Source organism: Pezoporus flaviventris, unplaced genomic scaffold (genome assembly GCF_033815535.1).
Source record: "Pezoporus flaviventris isolate CSIRO_AGI_PZ_B2104156 unplaced genomic scaffold, CSIRO_AGI_Pfla_v1 ptg000031l, whole genome shotgun sequence".
In the NCBI taxonomy this organism is placed as follows: domain Eukaryota; kingdom Metazoa; phylum Chordata; class Aves; order Psittaciformes; family Psittacidae; genus Pezoporus; species Pezoporus flaviventris.
This window is the reverse complement of record NW_026892579.1, coordinates 57,245,651-57,261,966: the sequence shown is the minus strand read 5'-3', so window position 1 is coordinate 57,261,966 and position 16,316 is coordinate 57,245,651. Positions and strand designations below refer to the sequence as shown.

The following is a 16,316-nucleotide window of genomic DNA, read 5'->3' as shown; positions in this document are numbered from 1 at the left end:
CTGCAGAGCTCCCAAAACCCCCAGGGTGGAGAGCTGCAAAAAATCCTCTGGGTCAGAGCTGTCACAAAACAGTGAGTAGCTCCCAAAAAACCAAACGCTGATCAACTCCTTGAGGCCATGTTCTGATGCACCACCTCAAGGCCTTGTGGGGAAGCACTCAGGGAATGGCAGGCATTGTAGAATTCCAGTGAAAAAAAAAAAAATTAAACATATAAAGAAATAAAAAGAAAAAAAATAACAAAGCGCTAATAGGACAAAAGGAGATGCTGAAACGCTCCAAAAATGCCCAGGGTGGAAACTCCCATAAAATGGGCCAGAACTTGTGGAATTCCAGCAATAAACCCAAATGATAAAGGTTGGCTGAACAGCACTGAAAAAAACAAAAATTTCCAAAATTGCCTGGCCTTGTGGAATTCCAGAAAAAACCCAAGAGGTAAAGAAAATTTAAAAAAAAAAAAAAAAGAGAAAAAGAAAGTAAAAATCAGAAAAAGCAAACCAATACCAGGGCAGCCCTGCAAAGATCTCCAGGATGCAGAGCTCCCAAAATTCCCCAGGGTCAGAGCTGCTAAAAAAAGGGGAGAATCTCCCCAAAACCAAAGGTTGAAACGGAAAAAAAACACAAAAAAATACACTCCAAGCCAAAGAAAACCCAAACCCAACTAGTCCCAGGTGGAGAGCTCCCAGAAAACCCCATGCTGCAGAGCTTCCAAATAGCTCAGGCTGGAGAGCACGCAGAGAGCCCCTGGGTGGAGAGTTGCCAAAAGGTCAGGGAGTGGTTCCCCAAAGGCCCCAGTGCTGCTGCAGTCCTCGGGGCCGTGCAGTGAAGCACTGCTGCAGGTTGCTGAGCTGAAGCCCTGCTCTGTGGCTGCAAGGTGATGGCTGCTGCAGGGACTGGATGGTCAAGTGCTCCTCAAGGACCTTCCGTGAAGTACTTGCTCCTCAATGGCTGCAAGACGATGGATGCTTCAGGGACTGGATGGTCAAGTGCTCCTCAGGGACCTTCCATGAATTACTTGCTCCTCCATGGCTGCACGGTGATGGATGCTGCAGGGACTGGATGGTGAAGAACTACTCAGGGACCTTCCATGAAGTAGATGCTCCTCAATAACTTCAAGGTGATGGATGCTGCAGGGGCTGCATGGTGAAGCACTCCTCAGGGACCTTCCATGAATTACTTCCTCCTCTATGGCTGCAAGGTGATGGATGATGCAGGGACTGGATGGTCAAGTGCTCCTCAGGGACCTTCCGTGAAGTACTTGCTCCCCAATGGCTGCAAGGTGATGGATGCTGCAGAGACTGGATGGTGAAGCGCTCCTCAAGAACCTTCCATGAAGAACTTGCTCCTCCATATCTGCATGGTGATGGATGCTGCAGGGATTGGATGGTGAAGTGCTCCTCAGGGACCTTACATGAATTACTTGCTCCTCTATCTCTGCATGGTGATGGATGATGTAGGGACTGGATTGTCAAGTGCTCCTCGGGGACCTTCCCTGAAGTAATTCCTCCTCCATGACTGCAAGGTGATGGATGCTTCAGGGACTGGACGGTGAAGGACTTTTCTGGGATCTTCCGTGAAGAACTTGCTACTCCGTGTCTGCAAGGTGATGGATGCCGCAGGGACTGGATGGTGAAGCGCTCCTCAGGGACCTTCCATCAATTACTTGCTCCTCTGTCTCTGCAAGGTGATGGATGCTGCAGGGACTGGATGTCGAAGGTCTGCTTAGGGACCTTCCGTGACGTACTTGCTCCACCATGGCTTCAAGGTGATGGATGCTGTAGGGAGTGGTTGGTGAAGTGCTCTTCAAGGAGCTTCTATACAGAACTTGGTCCTCCGTTGCTGCATGGTGATGGATGCTGCAGGGACTGGATGCTGATGCACTCCTCAGGGACCTTCCGTGAAGAATTTATACCTCCATGGCTGAAAGGTGATGGATGCTGCAGGGACTGGATGGTGATGCGCTCCTCAAGGACCTTCCATGAAGTACTTGCATATCTATGGCTGCAAGGTGATGGATTCTGCTGGGGCTGGATGGTGAAGAACTACTGCTTGCTCCACCATGGCTTCAAGGTGATGGATGCTGTAGGGAGTGGATGGTGAAGTGCTCTTCAAGGAGGTTCTATGAAGAACTTGCTCCTCCATGGCTGCATGGTGATGGATGCTGCAGGGACTGCATGGTGAAGCGCTCCTCAGGGACCTTCCGTGAAGAACTTGCTCCTCCATGGCTGCATGGTGATGAATGCTGCAGGGACTGGATGGTGAAGTGCTCCTCAGAGACCTTCCGTGAATAACTTGCTCCTCTATGCCTGTATGGTAATGGATGCTGCAGGGACTGGATCGTGATGCACTCCTCAGGGACCTTCCATCAATTACTTGCTCCTCTGTCTCTTCAAGGTGATGGATGCTGCAGGAACTGGATGGTGAAGCGCTCCTCAGGGACCTTCCGTGAGGAATTTATACCTCCATGGCTGCGAGGTGATGGATGCTGCAGGGGCTGCATGGTGAAGTGGTCCTCAGGGACCTTCTGTGAAGAATTTACTCCTCCATGTCTGCAAGACGATGGATGCTGCGGGGGCTGCATGGTGAAGTGCTTCTCAGGGTCCTTCCATAAAATACTTGCTCCTTCATGCCTGCAAGGTGATGGATGCTGCAGGGACTGGATGGTGAAGTGCTCCTCAGGGACCTTCCATAAAGTACTCGCTCCTCCATGGCTACAAGGTGAAGCGCTCCTCTTGCATTGTAGCATTGCACTGTGGTTTTCCAAGAGCAAAAGGGCTACCCAAAAACCAAATGCTAAAGCACTGAAAAAACCCCTCCAGAATGGAGAGCTGCCAGAAACGTCCTGGGTGGAAAGTTGCCAAAAAAACTGTGGGCGGCTCCAAAAATACCAATTGCTGCTGATGTCTTTGAGAGCCGTGTGCTGATGGACTCCTCTGGGGCCTCACAGTGAAGCATTCCAAAGTTCCCTGGCGTTGTAGAGTTCCACGGGGAAAAACGAAACAAGAACAAAACCCGTGAAAGTACTCCCAAACCCCAAAATGTTGGAGCTCTGAAAAAATGCGGAGCGTGCAAAACTGCCAAGAAGCCCAGGGCAGAGAGCACCCAAAAATGCCCTGGGTCGAGAGCTGCCAAAAGTTACTGAGTAGCTCCCAAAAAACCAAACACTGATGAAATCAGTGTTCAAGGCCACTTGCTGAAGCACTCCAGAAACGCCAGGAATTGTAGAATTCCGATAAAGAACTAAAACCAGGCAAACAAGAAAAAATAAATTCAAAAAATCAAAGGGAATCGGAAAAAAAGAAGTTGAAGTGCTCCAAAATGCCCTGGCTGGAAAGATCCCTAAAAAGCCTCGAGGATGTGAGCTCCCAAAATATTGCCACACGGAGAGCTACAAAAGAGCCAACCGTGAACAGCACGCAGGCTGCAGAGCTCCCAAAAATCCCCAGGGTCAGAGCCGTCAAAAAATGGTGAGAAGCTCTCTAAAAATGTTGAAAATAACCCCAAAACCAAACCAAACAATAAAATAATTGTAGAATTCCTGAGAAAAACAAACAAACGGATTGGTAGGATTCCAGTTTCAAACAATAAAACGAACCCAAACAAAACCCGTGCCCACGAAAAAAAGCCACAACAAAAAACCAGCCAGCTCATAGGATAAAAGAAGAAGCTGAAGTGCCCCCAAAATGCCCAGGGTGCAAAGCTCCATAAAAGAGTCCAGGGTGAAAGTTTCCAAAATGCTTCCATGTGGGGAGCACACACAAAGATCTCCAGGACGCAGAGCTCCCAAAAATCCCCAGGCCCAGAGCTGCCAAAAGATAGGGAGTAGCTCCCAAAAGAACAATGTTGAAAAAAAACAACCCAAATCAAACCAAAAAACATTTGTGAATTCCAAGAAAAAAACCAACAAAAACCCAAACACCTCAAGACCTTGTGGGGAAGCTTTCAGGAAATGCCAAGAACGGTAAATTCCAGTAAAAAAAAACAAACCAAACCAAATTTGTAGAATTCCGGATTAGAAAAAAAGCAAACCAAACCCAGAAAAAAACCCAAAAGCCATCACCAAAAAAAAAAAAAAAAAAACTCCAAGCTTGTAGGAAAACAGAAGATGCAGTCCTCGGGGCCGTGCAGCGAAGCACTGCTGCAGGTTGCTGAGCTGAAGCCCTGCTCTGTGGCTGCAAGGGGATGGCTGCTGCAGGGACTGCCTGGTGAAGCGCTCCTCCGTGCGTGGTAGCAAGGGGAAGCGCTGCTGTGGGCGATGTTGTGAAGCCCAGGGCCACAGGGTGAAACATTCCAAGGTTGCCGGGCACTGTGGGGTTCCAGAAAACACCCAAAGGGAAATTCTCTCCTAAAAGAAGAACGTGAAGCACTGGGAAAACTCCCAGGATGGAGAGCTTCCAAAGGGCCCAGGGTGCAGAGCTCCAAAAAATCCTCGAGGTCAGATGTGCCCAAGGATGCTGAGTAGCTCTGAGAAACCCAAGTGCTGATGAAATCCTTGAGGCCCATGTGCCCAATCCAGCGTCGTCAGGTAAAAGAGTCCAAACCAGCTTGGATTTGCAGAATTCCAGGAAAAAGACCAAACCTCAAAAGGCTCTCAAAAACCAAAAAGAGGCCCCAGGGATGTGAGCTGCCAAAATGCTGCCATGTGGGGAGCTACAAAGGTTGGAAAGCTCCCAGGACCCCAAAGGCACTGCACTCCTCTCAGCTGTGCAGTGAAACAGTCCCGCAACTTGCTGAGCTGATGCACTCCTCCGCGCATTCTAGAACTTCCATTTGTGATGGAATTCCACAACAGAAAACAAACTCGGAAGGACTCCAGAACACCAAATTGGCTACGCAGAAAACCCAGAAGCTGATGCGCTGCCTCAGAGGCATGGCGTGGAGCGTCCCTGCAGTGATGCTCTCCTCCAGGTCTGCGTGCTGAAGCACTCCAAGGTTGCCGGGAAATGTAGAATTCCAGTGAAAAAAACCCAAAGCTTACAGTGCTCCCAAAACCCCAACATGCTGAAGCCCTCCAGAAATCCCTAGGCTAGAGAGCTTTTGAAACTCTGTTGGGTCGAGAGTTTCCAAAAAACCCAAAGAGTGGATAGCTCCCAAAGCCCAAACGCTGATGAACTCCTTGAGGCCACGTCATACAGCACTTCAAAAATGCCAGGTACGGTAAGTTCCAGGAAAAAACCCAAATCTTCCAGGTCTTCCTAAATCTCAAATGGGCTCTCTCCAGATTCCTGGGATGGAGAGCCCCCAGACATCCTTTGAGGGAGAGCTCCATCAAAGCCCCGGAGGCAGAGCTTTGTGAAATCTCTGAGGGGCAGAGCTGCCAAAATGCACAGGGTGCAGAGCTGCCAAAATTCCCAATTCCCATGAAAAACCCCAAGCTTAGAAGTTTCCCAAGCCCCAGAACTGATCCCCAAAGCCACAATGGCTCCCAGAAAAGGCCAGCTGGTGGTGGGATGCGCCGTGAAGGAGTCCTGCAGGTTGGCGAGGTGAAGCTCTCCTCCAGGGTCACCTGCTGAAATATTCCAAACTTGGCCGTCATGATAAATTCCAGAAAGGGATCAGACCTTGAAGGACTCCCAGACCCGAAAATGGCTCCTCAGGGTGGAGATCTCCTAAAAAAGCCCAGCGGGGAGAGCTGCCCAAGAGCCACAAGGTAGGGAGCACCCAAAACTCCCCAAAAGGTCTCCCAAAAGCCAAATGGTGAAGCGCTCCCCAAAAGCCTTGGGATGAGAGCTCCCAAAATGCCACCAGGTGGAGAGTTCCAAAACTACCAAAGAGCCAAAAAGACCCAAATGCTGATGTGCACTCCTCAGGGCCCCTCATCTTTGGAGGGCACAACCATAAGTGGTGTTGAACCTTGTTATAATCAAGGCTATTGTTCCTGCAGGAGCTGGTTGTGGGTGGGTAACGCTTCCAGCCTTCTGTGAGGGTGAGGCAGGTCTGGCTCCATGGTGGCTTTAGGGCATGAGCATCCCAGGAGGGAAACAGCCACCTCTCTGTCCTCCCAGCTGTTGGTGCTGCTTTATCAGGACAGCAGTGGCAGGGCACCCACTGTGAGGTCATCGGACGTAGGAACGCCTCTGGTTTCAGGCATGTGTGTCTTGCCTGGCCACTGCTTATGGAGAGGGAGGCGAGTCTGATAACTGGCTGTGGCTAGACACAGATGAGAACAGGCAGAGCACAAGCTGCAGCAGCCATGAAAACAAACGCTCGTGCTGAACACAGTTGGGCTGGCTTCTGAAAAGGGAATTGTGTCTGTCCTCCGGGACGTGCACCAGCCCCACACGGTTCAGCCGTGTCCCCAGAGCAACTTGATTTGTTACTGCGGGGCGGTGATGAATTGATAATAAAAGGGAGGAGGAGCAAAGCAAAATTAAATGGAATTGAAAACTCATTCATGTAATTTAGAAATGAAATGATGTTCTTTTCAGTTGTGAGCTAAATTCCCATCCCTTCCCAGAAAAAAATACCCAGAGGAAGAAATGAGGCAGTAGTTCAGGTGTATTCAGGCAAGCACAACAAAAAATGACAACAAAGAGGGAAGAGCGTGAAGGGAGCAACAAATCACTTTCCTTCTCTGACAGCATAACACCTTGTGAGGGGCAGGTACCTGAAAGAGGGCTCCAGAAAGCCTCCACACCTGAAGTTCCCGTTGGCAGGGGAACAGAAGTTGGTCTCTTGCAACTTACTGATGGCTGCTGGAAAACTGCTGCCAGAGTCCTGCCTGTTATTTCCCCAGTGACACGCTGTCTGTTTCTGAGGATGACTGTTCTGGTCGCCTTGTTGTGCTTGTTGTACAAAATAGGGTGGGAAGGTCCCTCAAATGGGGCCCGCCCCCCTCACTTAACCTGCTCATGAAAAGCATTTGCACATTTTTTCTGATTCTGAAGAGTCCTCCGGTCATCTGTCCCTGCAGCTGTACAGGAAAACTGTCGCACTGAATTCCTTTCTTGCACTTGATGTCCCCAGTGTCTCTGTGTCTCCTGGATTCAAGGTAGATGTTTATTCCTTTCTGCCCTGCAGAGCATTCCCTCTTTCCTTCTTCCTGCCCGCCTGCTGCAAAAGGAGCCCATCATGCTTCCAGCCAGAAGAATACGCACCAACAGTGCAGATACCACCATTCTAACATAGCTGGCTCATGTAGCCTCACCAACACATTCATAGAATCACGGAACGCTTTGGGTTAGAAAGGACCTTGAAGCCCAAGCAGTTCCAACCCCCTGCCACAGGCAGGGTCACCTTCCACTAGACCCACTTGCTCAAAGCACTGTTCAGTCCTGCCTTGAACACTTGACCAAGGGTCAGTGAGTTATACCACAGGCATGTTAATGTCAAATAGCACAATAGCACAGGTCTTTGGCGAAGTCCTCCTACACCTTCAAAGGATGCCGTGTTGGTCTTTCTTTAAAGCGCGGGAAGCTGAGAGCAGCTAAGTGTTAACACACTTGGCTCCTTCTTTCTCATCCTTGTCCACAATGCAACCATAAACCCAGCCTCATTTTTACCTATCCCCTGACGGATCACTGTAAACAAACCCAGAGGGAATTAGGATTCAGTCAAAGGGACAGCAGCCCTTTTAACACTTTGGTGGCAGGCAATTGCTAAGGCTGCAAGAAACAGCCCCCAGCTCCAGACCCTGCACCAAAGCCTTGTGCATGGGAGCAGCTGCAGAAGGGCAAGCACCACACATGGGCCTGGCTCAGTGGCACTTCTTCCCTAGGTCGCTGGTCCACAGGCATGTGCGTTGTCACATTGCTCCTTTTCTATTGCTGGTGTTTCATGACTTCGGCCTTAGCCAAAAGAGCGTGTGGTTTTGGTGGGCATCCAAGTGACGTGGTAGAAAGAAGCAAACACTACATATTATGGAGAGGAGAATGAGTCACTCCTGTGGACTCCAGGCTGAAGAAAAACCCTCAGCAACAGAAAGGAAGCAAAATGTTGGGAAATCTCATTCTTTTAGGTAATGTTTGTTACCTTGGCATATGCAATCTCCTTCCGAGATGATGGAATCGATTCACCCTGCAATTTGAGTGCCCTTGTCTTCAGGTACATCTTCATCCGTGAGACGTTTCTCAGCCCCGTTGTTTGCCCATAGCTGGCATTCCGTGCCTTGCCCTGGCTGCCAGTTGTCCTTTGTGGGTGCTGCTGTGGCCAGCTGATGTGGGTGGGGGCCAAGCTGACTTCCTGTGCAAATAGAGGGGATGAGAGGCTGCCCGGCTGGATGGGTACAGGTCCTCCCTATGGCCCTCACCAGCCCGCGGGGACTTGCCCTGCGTGCTCAACCTGTGACAGCTCTGCTCAGAATGCCTCAGGGCTGAGCACATCTGAAAACCTCCTATGTGGCTCCTCTCAGGCAAGTAAGCCTTGCTCAAAGCATTTGGCCACACCTGTGCCACTCACAGCTTCTTCAGCTGTCAGCAGGAAGGAGGAAGGAAAGGAGGAAGAGAGACAGAGGGAGGGAGAAAAGGGAGGAAGGAAGGAAGGAAGGAGGCTGCATTCAGCATTTGCCTCCAGCAGCTGGAGCCAGAGCAGCTGATAGTCACCGTGGGAGACGCTGGCCATGTCCTCGCCAGGCTCCACCACCTCTTTGCCCAGCGGCCTGTCTGTCCTGACGACTTTCCCAGATGTCCTCTTCATTCCTGAAATTGTGAGTGCTGGCTTTTCCCTGGGGGAGGGCAGATGCTGCCTGTGGGCATCCTGCACGCTTCATGCTGCAGGCATCTGAGGGGTTCAGACTTGGCACTAAGTGTGTGGCTCAGGAGCCACAAGGCTCTGGGTCAGCCACCTCAAAGAGAAGCACAAGCCCTAAGCTGGGACTTTGAACCTCCCTTTAGTTTGCAGGGGCATGTTGGTGTGTCCTTGAAACCTTTTGTAACTGCCTGCCTAACAAAGTTCAAGGAGTTACTGGTGGCTTTAAATTAGGTTGCAAATTGAGGCAATTCATTAACTGCGAGATGAGTTTAATACCTGATACAGGCGGAGGATAAACTGGTTGCTTAAAGCAGGGGCTAAAAGTTTTCTGAGGTTAATTGTTTGCAGCAGCAAAGAGCCCAGGCTGCTGAAGCTGCACTGCTGCAGCATTCCTGAGCTGGAGGTGCAGAGCTCTAGATCTGGGTATGTGTGCAACAGCGGGTGAGCAAAGGGTGAACAAACACCTTAGAACTTCTTCCTAGTTTGTAATGTTATTGAGGAGGTGAAGATCATCATCTTACCAGAATTGGCACAGGTGATTAAAAGCAGCTGCTGTGAGCAGAGATCTGAAATTTAACTATAATCTTTAACGTGTGTTCTCTGCCCCCAGCCATGAAACCTCCTCTCTTACAATAGTTTGAGAGGCTTTTTCTAAAGCCTGACTACTTTCATCCAGCACTGAGGATTTTGGCTGTGTTGTAGGATGGCATTTGGATTATTTCATGCCAAAAACTTTAACTTTGTGATCTGGGACCAAATCCTTTCCTGTCACCCAACTCAGTCCACACTCCTGGGATTGACAATGTTTACTTCATTCTGCTAGTGACAGCAGTCAAGCAAAGAGGAATTAGCTTAAAGCAGGTGGTATTGGTGTGTAGGGAAAGGCTTTCCTTCAGTTGCCCTAAATATGCTCTGGGGACTTGCCCTCTGTGCCCAGCACATAAGAATAAGCTCCTGGTTTTCTGCAGCTGCATGAAAAAGGGTGAAAAGTCCCTGCTGAGGTTCTGGATGGGCAGACTATAGCCAGCCATCCCTGCCACTGGGCTGTGTTAGTCCTGGTGCTCATCATGCTATTAACCAAGGTACTGGCTGTGCCTCGAGCTGTTTGAAATTCCTGTCTCCAAGGGATTTGGCAAAGCAGCTTGCTTAATGAAACCAAAAAATAAAAGCACCCTATCCCTTGGTTTGGATAAGGTCTGGAAATGTGCATCCTGAAGGCTCAGGAACCACCCAGGAAAGAAGAATGCTGCATAACCAGATTTCCCCATCTCCAGAAGTGTATGACTCTAGGTTGTGCAGCTGTATTATCTCTGCTGTGTACAAAGGTGGCGGCTGCCTTGAATCATAGCATTTGGAAGGATAAAGAGTTTCCCAGTCTCTAGAGGAATCTGAGGCTGACTGCAGTGGGTTAATAGGGTAACTGCAGAATAAAAACGAAAATTGGGATTTAAAATACTAAGATAGTCTTGACAATGCCAGAAGGTCCTGCCTGCAGCTCAGGCGATAGCCACATATGGATGTGCTGATTAAAACTACCCTTTTTATTCTCTGAGTCTGGGTTTAATTCTTGTAATGTATTTTATTTGAAGAGCTTTTTGCATATATGGATAGCCAGGCCTACGTGGAAAAGCTGAAAAAGGCTGAAAACAGATATGTTTGCTTTGTAGAAGGTGACTTGCTATGGGTCCCCAACTTGCTATGGGTTGTTACTGAAAGCCTCTTGACCCTTCCCTCAATTTTATGAGTCTGCTGAACAGCACCATGAAATCAAAGTCACTAATGAAAATGTCAAACATACTTGCCTGAGTGAGATATCACATCCTGCAGAAAGGGGAGATGGCGAGTGGTAAGAAATGAGAAGTGATGCTTCTCCCTCAGCCTTGCATCTCACCCCAATTGTGTTGGATTTTAAGGGAGCAACTGTAAGGCTTTCTCCAGGACCTTTAGCTGCAATGCTCTCATGGTGTCCCACATGAGTTATTCCAGGGACTACATTACTCTTCAAGCGTCAGTCTTCGGTTGTTACAAGAGACATTGAAACAGCAGCACTTTGGAAGACCTGTTTTCACTCAGATATCTGCAAGGTCTCAACCACATCTTTGATTTAGTGTATTGGTTTGTGTAATGGAAGCAATGAGCTTTCCTACAAGTGTGGGCTGCCACAAATGATGTGGCATTTTTTGGGTATCATAGATTTGAAACTTTTTTCCCACTTGCAGAATGCCTCCAATGCATTTGTTGGATTGTTGTGTGATTTGTATGAGTAGGCACTTGGATGCTGGAGAAAGCTGGCCTGGGACTCGGTGGTCAGAATGATTTTACAGTCAGTGAAGCTCTCTTACCTCTGGAGATTTGCCTGCAAATGCAAGACCAGTCAGTGATGAGGGATAGGTCTCCTTTCTCTGCCGTGTGGGTTCAACTGAGGAGCTCCTCATCCTAAATACTGCAAAGACAAAACTTTGCACAGGTTCTGGGAATAACTGGAGTGATTTATAGCAGATAAAAGCTGCTGAGCATATTCTGGTCAAAGGCACCACTTGCAGCTCACACATTCTTAGCATGGGACATCGTGCTATGAAAGCAGCTATAAAAACCCCTAGAGAGTAAAACTGGCCGTATTACCTCCTTTCAACCTGTTCTCTGTCCTTTCAGGGTAACGTTTGCATGTGGCCTTCGCTAAAGCCATGCTGTTTGTGCAGGTGGGCTGAGTTTGACACCACTCCTTTCAGGGATCTGCCACACTGCGTGTGAACCAAATGTGCCTTTCTGAAACAAGCCTGTTCATTGAAACCAGCGTCCTGAGCGCACTGATGTGGGCAGTGACACCAAGAGGCAGGGTTACAGAGAGGCTTCTTTTGGGTCACCATCGGAGACAGATGCTCCAAGCTAAATTCCCAGTTTCAAATGAAGGCAATTGCAACTGAACTCAATTGCATAAGAGCATCCCTGGGATATTGCCATGTGCAGTGCTAGTGCTAGAGGTATGCATGGCTTTTGGCTCTGCCCTGGATAAGCCAGTTTATCCCATGCTCACACTCTCTCCTCCTTTCATTTTCAGATCTTTGGGGGGCTTGTCTGGATCCTGGTGGCATCCTCAAAGGTCCCGCTCCCCATGGTGCAAGGCTGGGTGATGTTTGTCTCTGTGTTCTGCTTCGTCATGTCCACCATCCTCCTGTGCCTCTACATCTGCAGCGTGCATGGGGGCAGCAGCTTCTGGGTCACCTTGGTAAGTGGACGTGACAAATCTCAGGGCCTCTCTTCTCCCTGCTATCACTGGTGGACAACTATCTCCTTTCCTGCTACTGCACAGGCTGGGGTTCCTTTTTACCCCCTTCTCAGTATGCTTCCTTTTTGGAAATGACTGTGGGATCCCTGTTTCCTAGGATGCCATCTGCCAGTCAACAGCAGCTCTGTTCTACCTCAGTGCTGCTGTGTTGGAGGCCTACTCCACCTATATCTTTGGTTTCCCTGTGATACCAGCGAACAGATACCGGGAGAACATTGCTGCAGTGGTGAGTGCTTGTCAAGCAGGGGAAGGAAGGCAAGGAGGTGGCTGTGGAGCAGCCTCAAGGGCAAATCTTTACTTGCACCAATCATCCAGGGATGGGGCAGAGAAACTAGTCCCAGTACTACTATGTATGAATGCCTCCAGACATGTGAGAGTCAATAGAAATATCATGCATCATGAGGTGTTTGCTTAGAGCAGGAACTTATACCATGTAATAAAAAGTTAACTGGCTGATGTGTTTTTCCATTATAGGTATTTGCATTCTTAGCTACCCTGGTGTATGTGATCCATAAGGTGTTCTCGCTCCTGCGATGGAAATCATCCTAAGAGCCTCCCCTTGCAAGTGTGTCTTGTGGTCACCCCATGAACATGGAAGTTGTTCAATGACTGCAGTTTCCAGGCTGGGTTTGGGTTTTTTTTTTTAATGTAAATACTATAAAACAAGAAGCTTTTAATGTGGGACCATGGCAATGAAGACAAAGAGCCTACCAGAGTAAGCCATATCCTGCACAATCTGTTTCACTTCACCCTCTTCTTGGTTGGTACAGTTTGATGCTGGTAACTGGGGACCAAATAGAAAACATCCAGTTTTAAAAAGAATAATATAGTTGGGTTCAAAGTGCTAAAATCTCCCTGAACTGTACCTTTATGCCTCCAGGATTGCAATTTCAGGGGAAGCCTGCACAACCAGCACTAAGGAGCATGAGTATGACACCTTATATATAATTGCCGCCTGTCCATGTAAGCCTGTTTCCCTCCCTAAACCTGCTGTGCCAAAAGAACATTTTCCTAGAGTTTCTGGAAGTGCCATCTCTGTGATGAGAAATGGGGGCAAAATTTAACTTGCCTCAGGGCAATACAAGTTATTGCAACCCCTGGAAGCGTATTGCTGAATTATGAGGCACAACCATAATGCCAGGAATTACCGCTGTCTTTCATTCCCTTACAGCTTAGAAGGTGCTCAGTAGACTGCAGGAGAATTGTATGGATTATTAGAATAACATCTTGAATAAGCAGAGGCAATCAACTTGGTTTTGGTGCATGGCTGCTCTCACATACACCAGTGCTGTGTTGCTGTAATGAAGATGAGTTTGGCTGAGGTTTTGCAGATAGGCAAGAGTCTTCTGCTGTTCTCCCTTTGTTGCACACAGGTACACAGCCCTGTACAGCCTCAGAAGCACTGCACTGTAACAGGGCAATGCCAAGGGAGGAGGCACAGACTTCAGCACGAGTGAGAGGGCTCTTCTGGCAAGGGAAGCCTACGGGGCCAGGGGCTAAACCAGCTCAGGGACAATGTTCACCTGAATGCTTAAATGACTTCAGAGTTAACTTGAGCAAGTGCTGGGTTTGGCTGGGGTAGAGTTAATTTTCTTCACAGTAGCTGGTACAGGGCTGTGTCTTGGATTTGTGCTGGAAACTGTTGATAACACAGGGATGTTTTTGTTATTGCTGAGCAGTGCTTGCACAGATTCAAGAGTTGTTCTGCTCCTCATACCATGTACCAGTGAGGAGGCTGGAGGTGCAGAAGAAGCTGGGAGTGGACACAGGCAGGACAGATGACCCCAACTGACCCAAGGGATTTTCCAGCCCATATGTGGTCATGCTCAGCATATAAAGCTGGGGGAAGATGGAATGGGGGAACATTTGGAGTGATGGTGTTTGTCTTCCCAAGTAACCATTACATGTGATGAAGTCCTGCTGTCCTGGAGATGGGAAGCAGTGAATGAATTCCTTATGTTGCCTTGGTTGTGTGTATGGCTTTTGCTTTACCTATTAAACTGTCTTTATCTCAACCCACGAGTTTTCTCTTTTACTCTTCTGATTCTCTCCCCCATCCCATGAGGGGGAGCATGGTGGCTGTGTGGTGCTTAGCTACCAGCTAGGCTTAAACCACGACAGTGAGTTAACTTAAATGGGTTTAGACCCAAGAAGGGTGTTTCCACATGTTAGAGGTGCCTAATAAACAGTGGTACCAAATTAGCACTTCCAGCCTGTGGGGCAAAAAATGCTTCTGTTTTTAGTCTGAAGGTCCTGGGTAGTAACAAGGATGAGAACAGAAGGGAAATGAAAGTTGACTTGAAGGGACCTCTGTTGCTTTAGGTCCAGGGGGCAATTTTGAGCTGTGACCATGGGCTGGGGTTGAAGCTTTTTAATTGCAATGGGAGGGAAACATTTAAATTCTTTTTTTCCTTGTATTTTTCTTGCTGCAAACCAGCCTGACCTGTTCTGCTCCTGTTAGTGTGACAACAGAAAGTTGATTGCAACAGAGATAGATAGGAAAAGAAACCCCTTTTCAGAGCAGGGAGGGAACTCACAGCCACTTGGAACAATGGCACTTGTTCTGAAGTTCAGCAGCATCCTGTTGAAACTGGTTTAAACATCTTGTCATCGTGGGCGAGTGTGGGTGTGTGTGAGCCCAGACTTTCCCTGCTTCTATTAACGCCCCTGAATTTATCATTAACACACAAAGACACATTTCTGCTTGGGTCTGTTTACAAAGGCAGACATTTGCAGTCATACCCTGGACCCTGGGGTGCAGACTCTCTGTCCACCTCCTGCACCCAGGTGTGGCCAGCACCTCTACACCAAGCAGTGCTCTCTGTCCCCTCACATCCATGTCCCCATGCCTTGCTGGCATCGCATTTGCAGCCTGTGTCTTGGCAGGGCTCCCATCTCTTCTCCCCAGTTCTTTCTGCCTGGCTTCTTCCTTTGCTTATGCCTTCCCTGCCACACACTGGTTTACACCAGACTGCACTAGTTCACCTGCTTGTCCCTTTCCTTCTGGCCCCACCAAAGTAACCTTCCTGTAAACCAGCACTGGAGGTGCCTGGCTCATCAGCCCAGGGTAGCTGGGAGCTGGCTCAGGCAATGTTATGGACACGGCATTGAGAAGGAAGCCTTGAAGCTGCACAGTAAACTGCACCAAGTCTTTGCCTGAGGAGGGCTGGACAGAGAGAAGGGCCACCACAGGGATAGGAACATCCAAACGAGCTGCTACAAAGCAGTGCTGCCACTTTCAAACCCTCCCAGTGTGGCCCCAACTTCAATCCCATGCAGCTGAACAGCTTGATGATGAACGAGTGTCCCTATTTGCACAGGGTTGCTGGGCTCCAGCACAGGATAGTGGTGCAGTGAGGGGTGGCTCTGTTGCATCAAGCTGCTGGATCGCACCTGTCAGGTGCTGGGTTGCAGCAATAAGCATAGTCCCTGCATGGTGGTAAAAGGAGAAAATGAAAGCAGCACCCTGAGGTTGCCATTCCCCATCACACCCAGCTTTCCTGTCATTTTAACACAGCCATGTTTGGGTGCTGATTGAGGGACCTGAACGTGAGCAGCTTGTGCACAGGCACCCAAAAAGGCCAAAAGCATCCTGACCTGTATTGGCAATAGTGTGGCAGCAGGGCCAGGACAATGATCATCCCCCTGTACTGGGCACTGGTGAGGCTGCACCTTGAATCCTGTGTTCAGTTCTGAGCCCCTCACTACAACAGAGACATTGAGGTGCTGGAGTGGGGCCAGAGAAGGCCAATGGAGCTGGTGAAGGGTCTGGAGCACAAGGGTGATGGGGAACTGCTGGGTGTTTAGTCTGGAGAAGAGAAGGCTCAGGGGGAACCTTGTCACTCTCTAGAACTGCCTGAAAGGAGGTTGTAGTGAGGTGGAGTCAGTTTCCTCTCCCAAGTAACAAGCGACAGGACAAGAGGCAACAGCCTCAAGCTGCACCAGGGGAGGTTTAGATTTGATATTAGGAATAATTTCTTCACAGAGAGGGCAATGAAGCATTGGAACAGGCTGCCCAGGGCAGTGATGGAATCACTGTCCCTGGAAGTGTTCAGAAACCATGTAGATGAGGCTCAGCGATGTGGTTTAGTGGTAGCCTTAGCAGTGCTGGGGTGATGCCTGGAAAATTGCACACCTCATTGCTTCTGAAGCAAAAGATGCTGCCCAGGGCTCAGATAATCTCCTAGGAACTACAAACCACCTACCATCCGTGCATCAGGTCTCATCCTCACATAGAGCCCTGGGGGGGACAGCATCGGCCTGAGAATTTGCTGTCACCCCACTGGAAAGGTTTGGCATGATGAACACTTGAGGCTTGATCCTTCTCCCATGGAGGTACTTGTC

The 16,316-nt window shown here is 49.0% G+C and overlaps 1 protein-coding gene across 2 annotated transcripts; it reads left to right on the top strand.

Moving 5' to 3' along the window:
- The first annotated feature begins 7,906 nt into the window (after positions 1-7,906).
- On the top strand, positions 7,907-13,987 carry MAL (mal, T cell differentiation protein). 2 transcript variants are annotated; one of them, XM_061461365.1, is made up of 4 exons: positions 7,907-8,642; positions 11,745-11,912; positions 12,070-12,198; positions 12,447-13,987. In XM_061461365.1, the coding sequence occupies exons 1-4, from the start codon at positions 8,556-8,558 to the stop codon at positions 12,519-12,521; spliced, it is 459 nt and encodes a 152-aa protein (XP_061317349.1). In that variant the 5' UTR covers positions 7,907-8,555; the 3' UTR covers positions 12,522-13,987. The 2 variants fall into 2 exon arrangements, with proteins under 2 accessions (XP_061317349.1, XP_061317348.1); XM_061461364.1 differs by lacking the exon at positions 12,447-13,987 and having other exon boundaries at positions 12,070-12,435.
- The last annotated feature ends 2,329 nt before the right edge of the window (positions 13,988-16,316 follow it).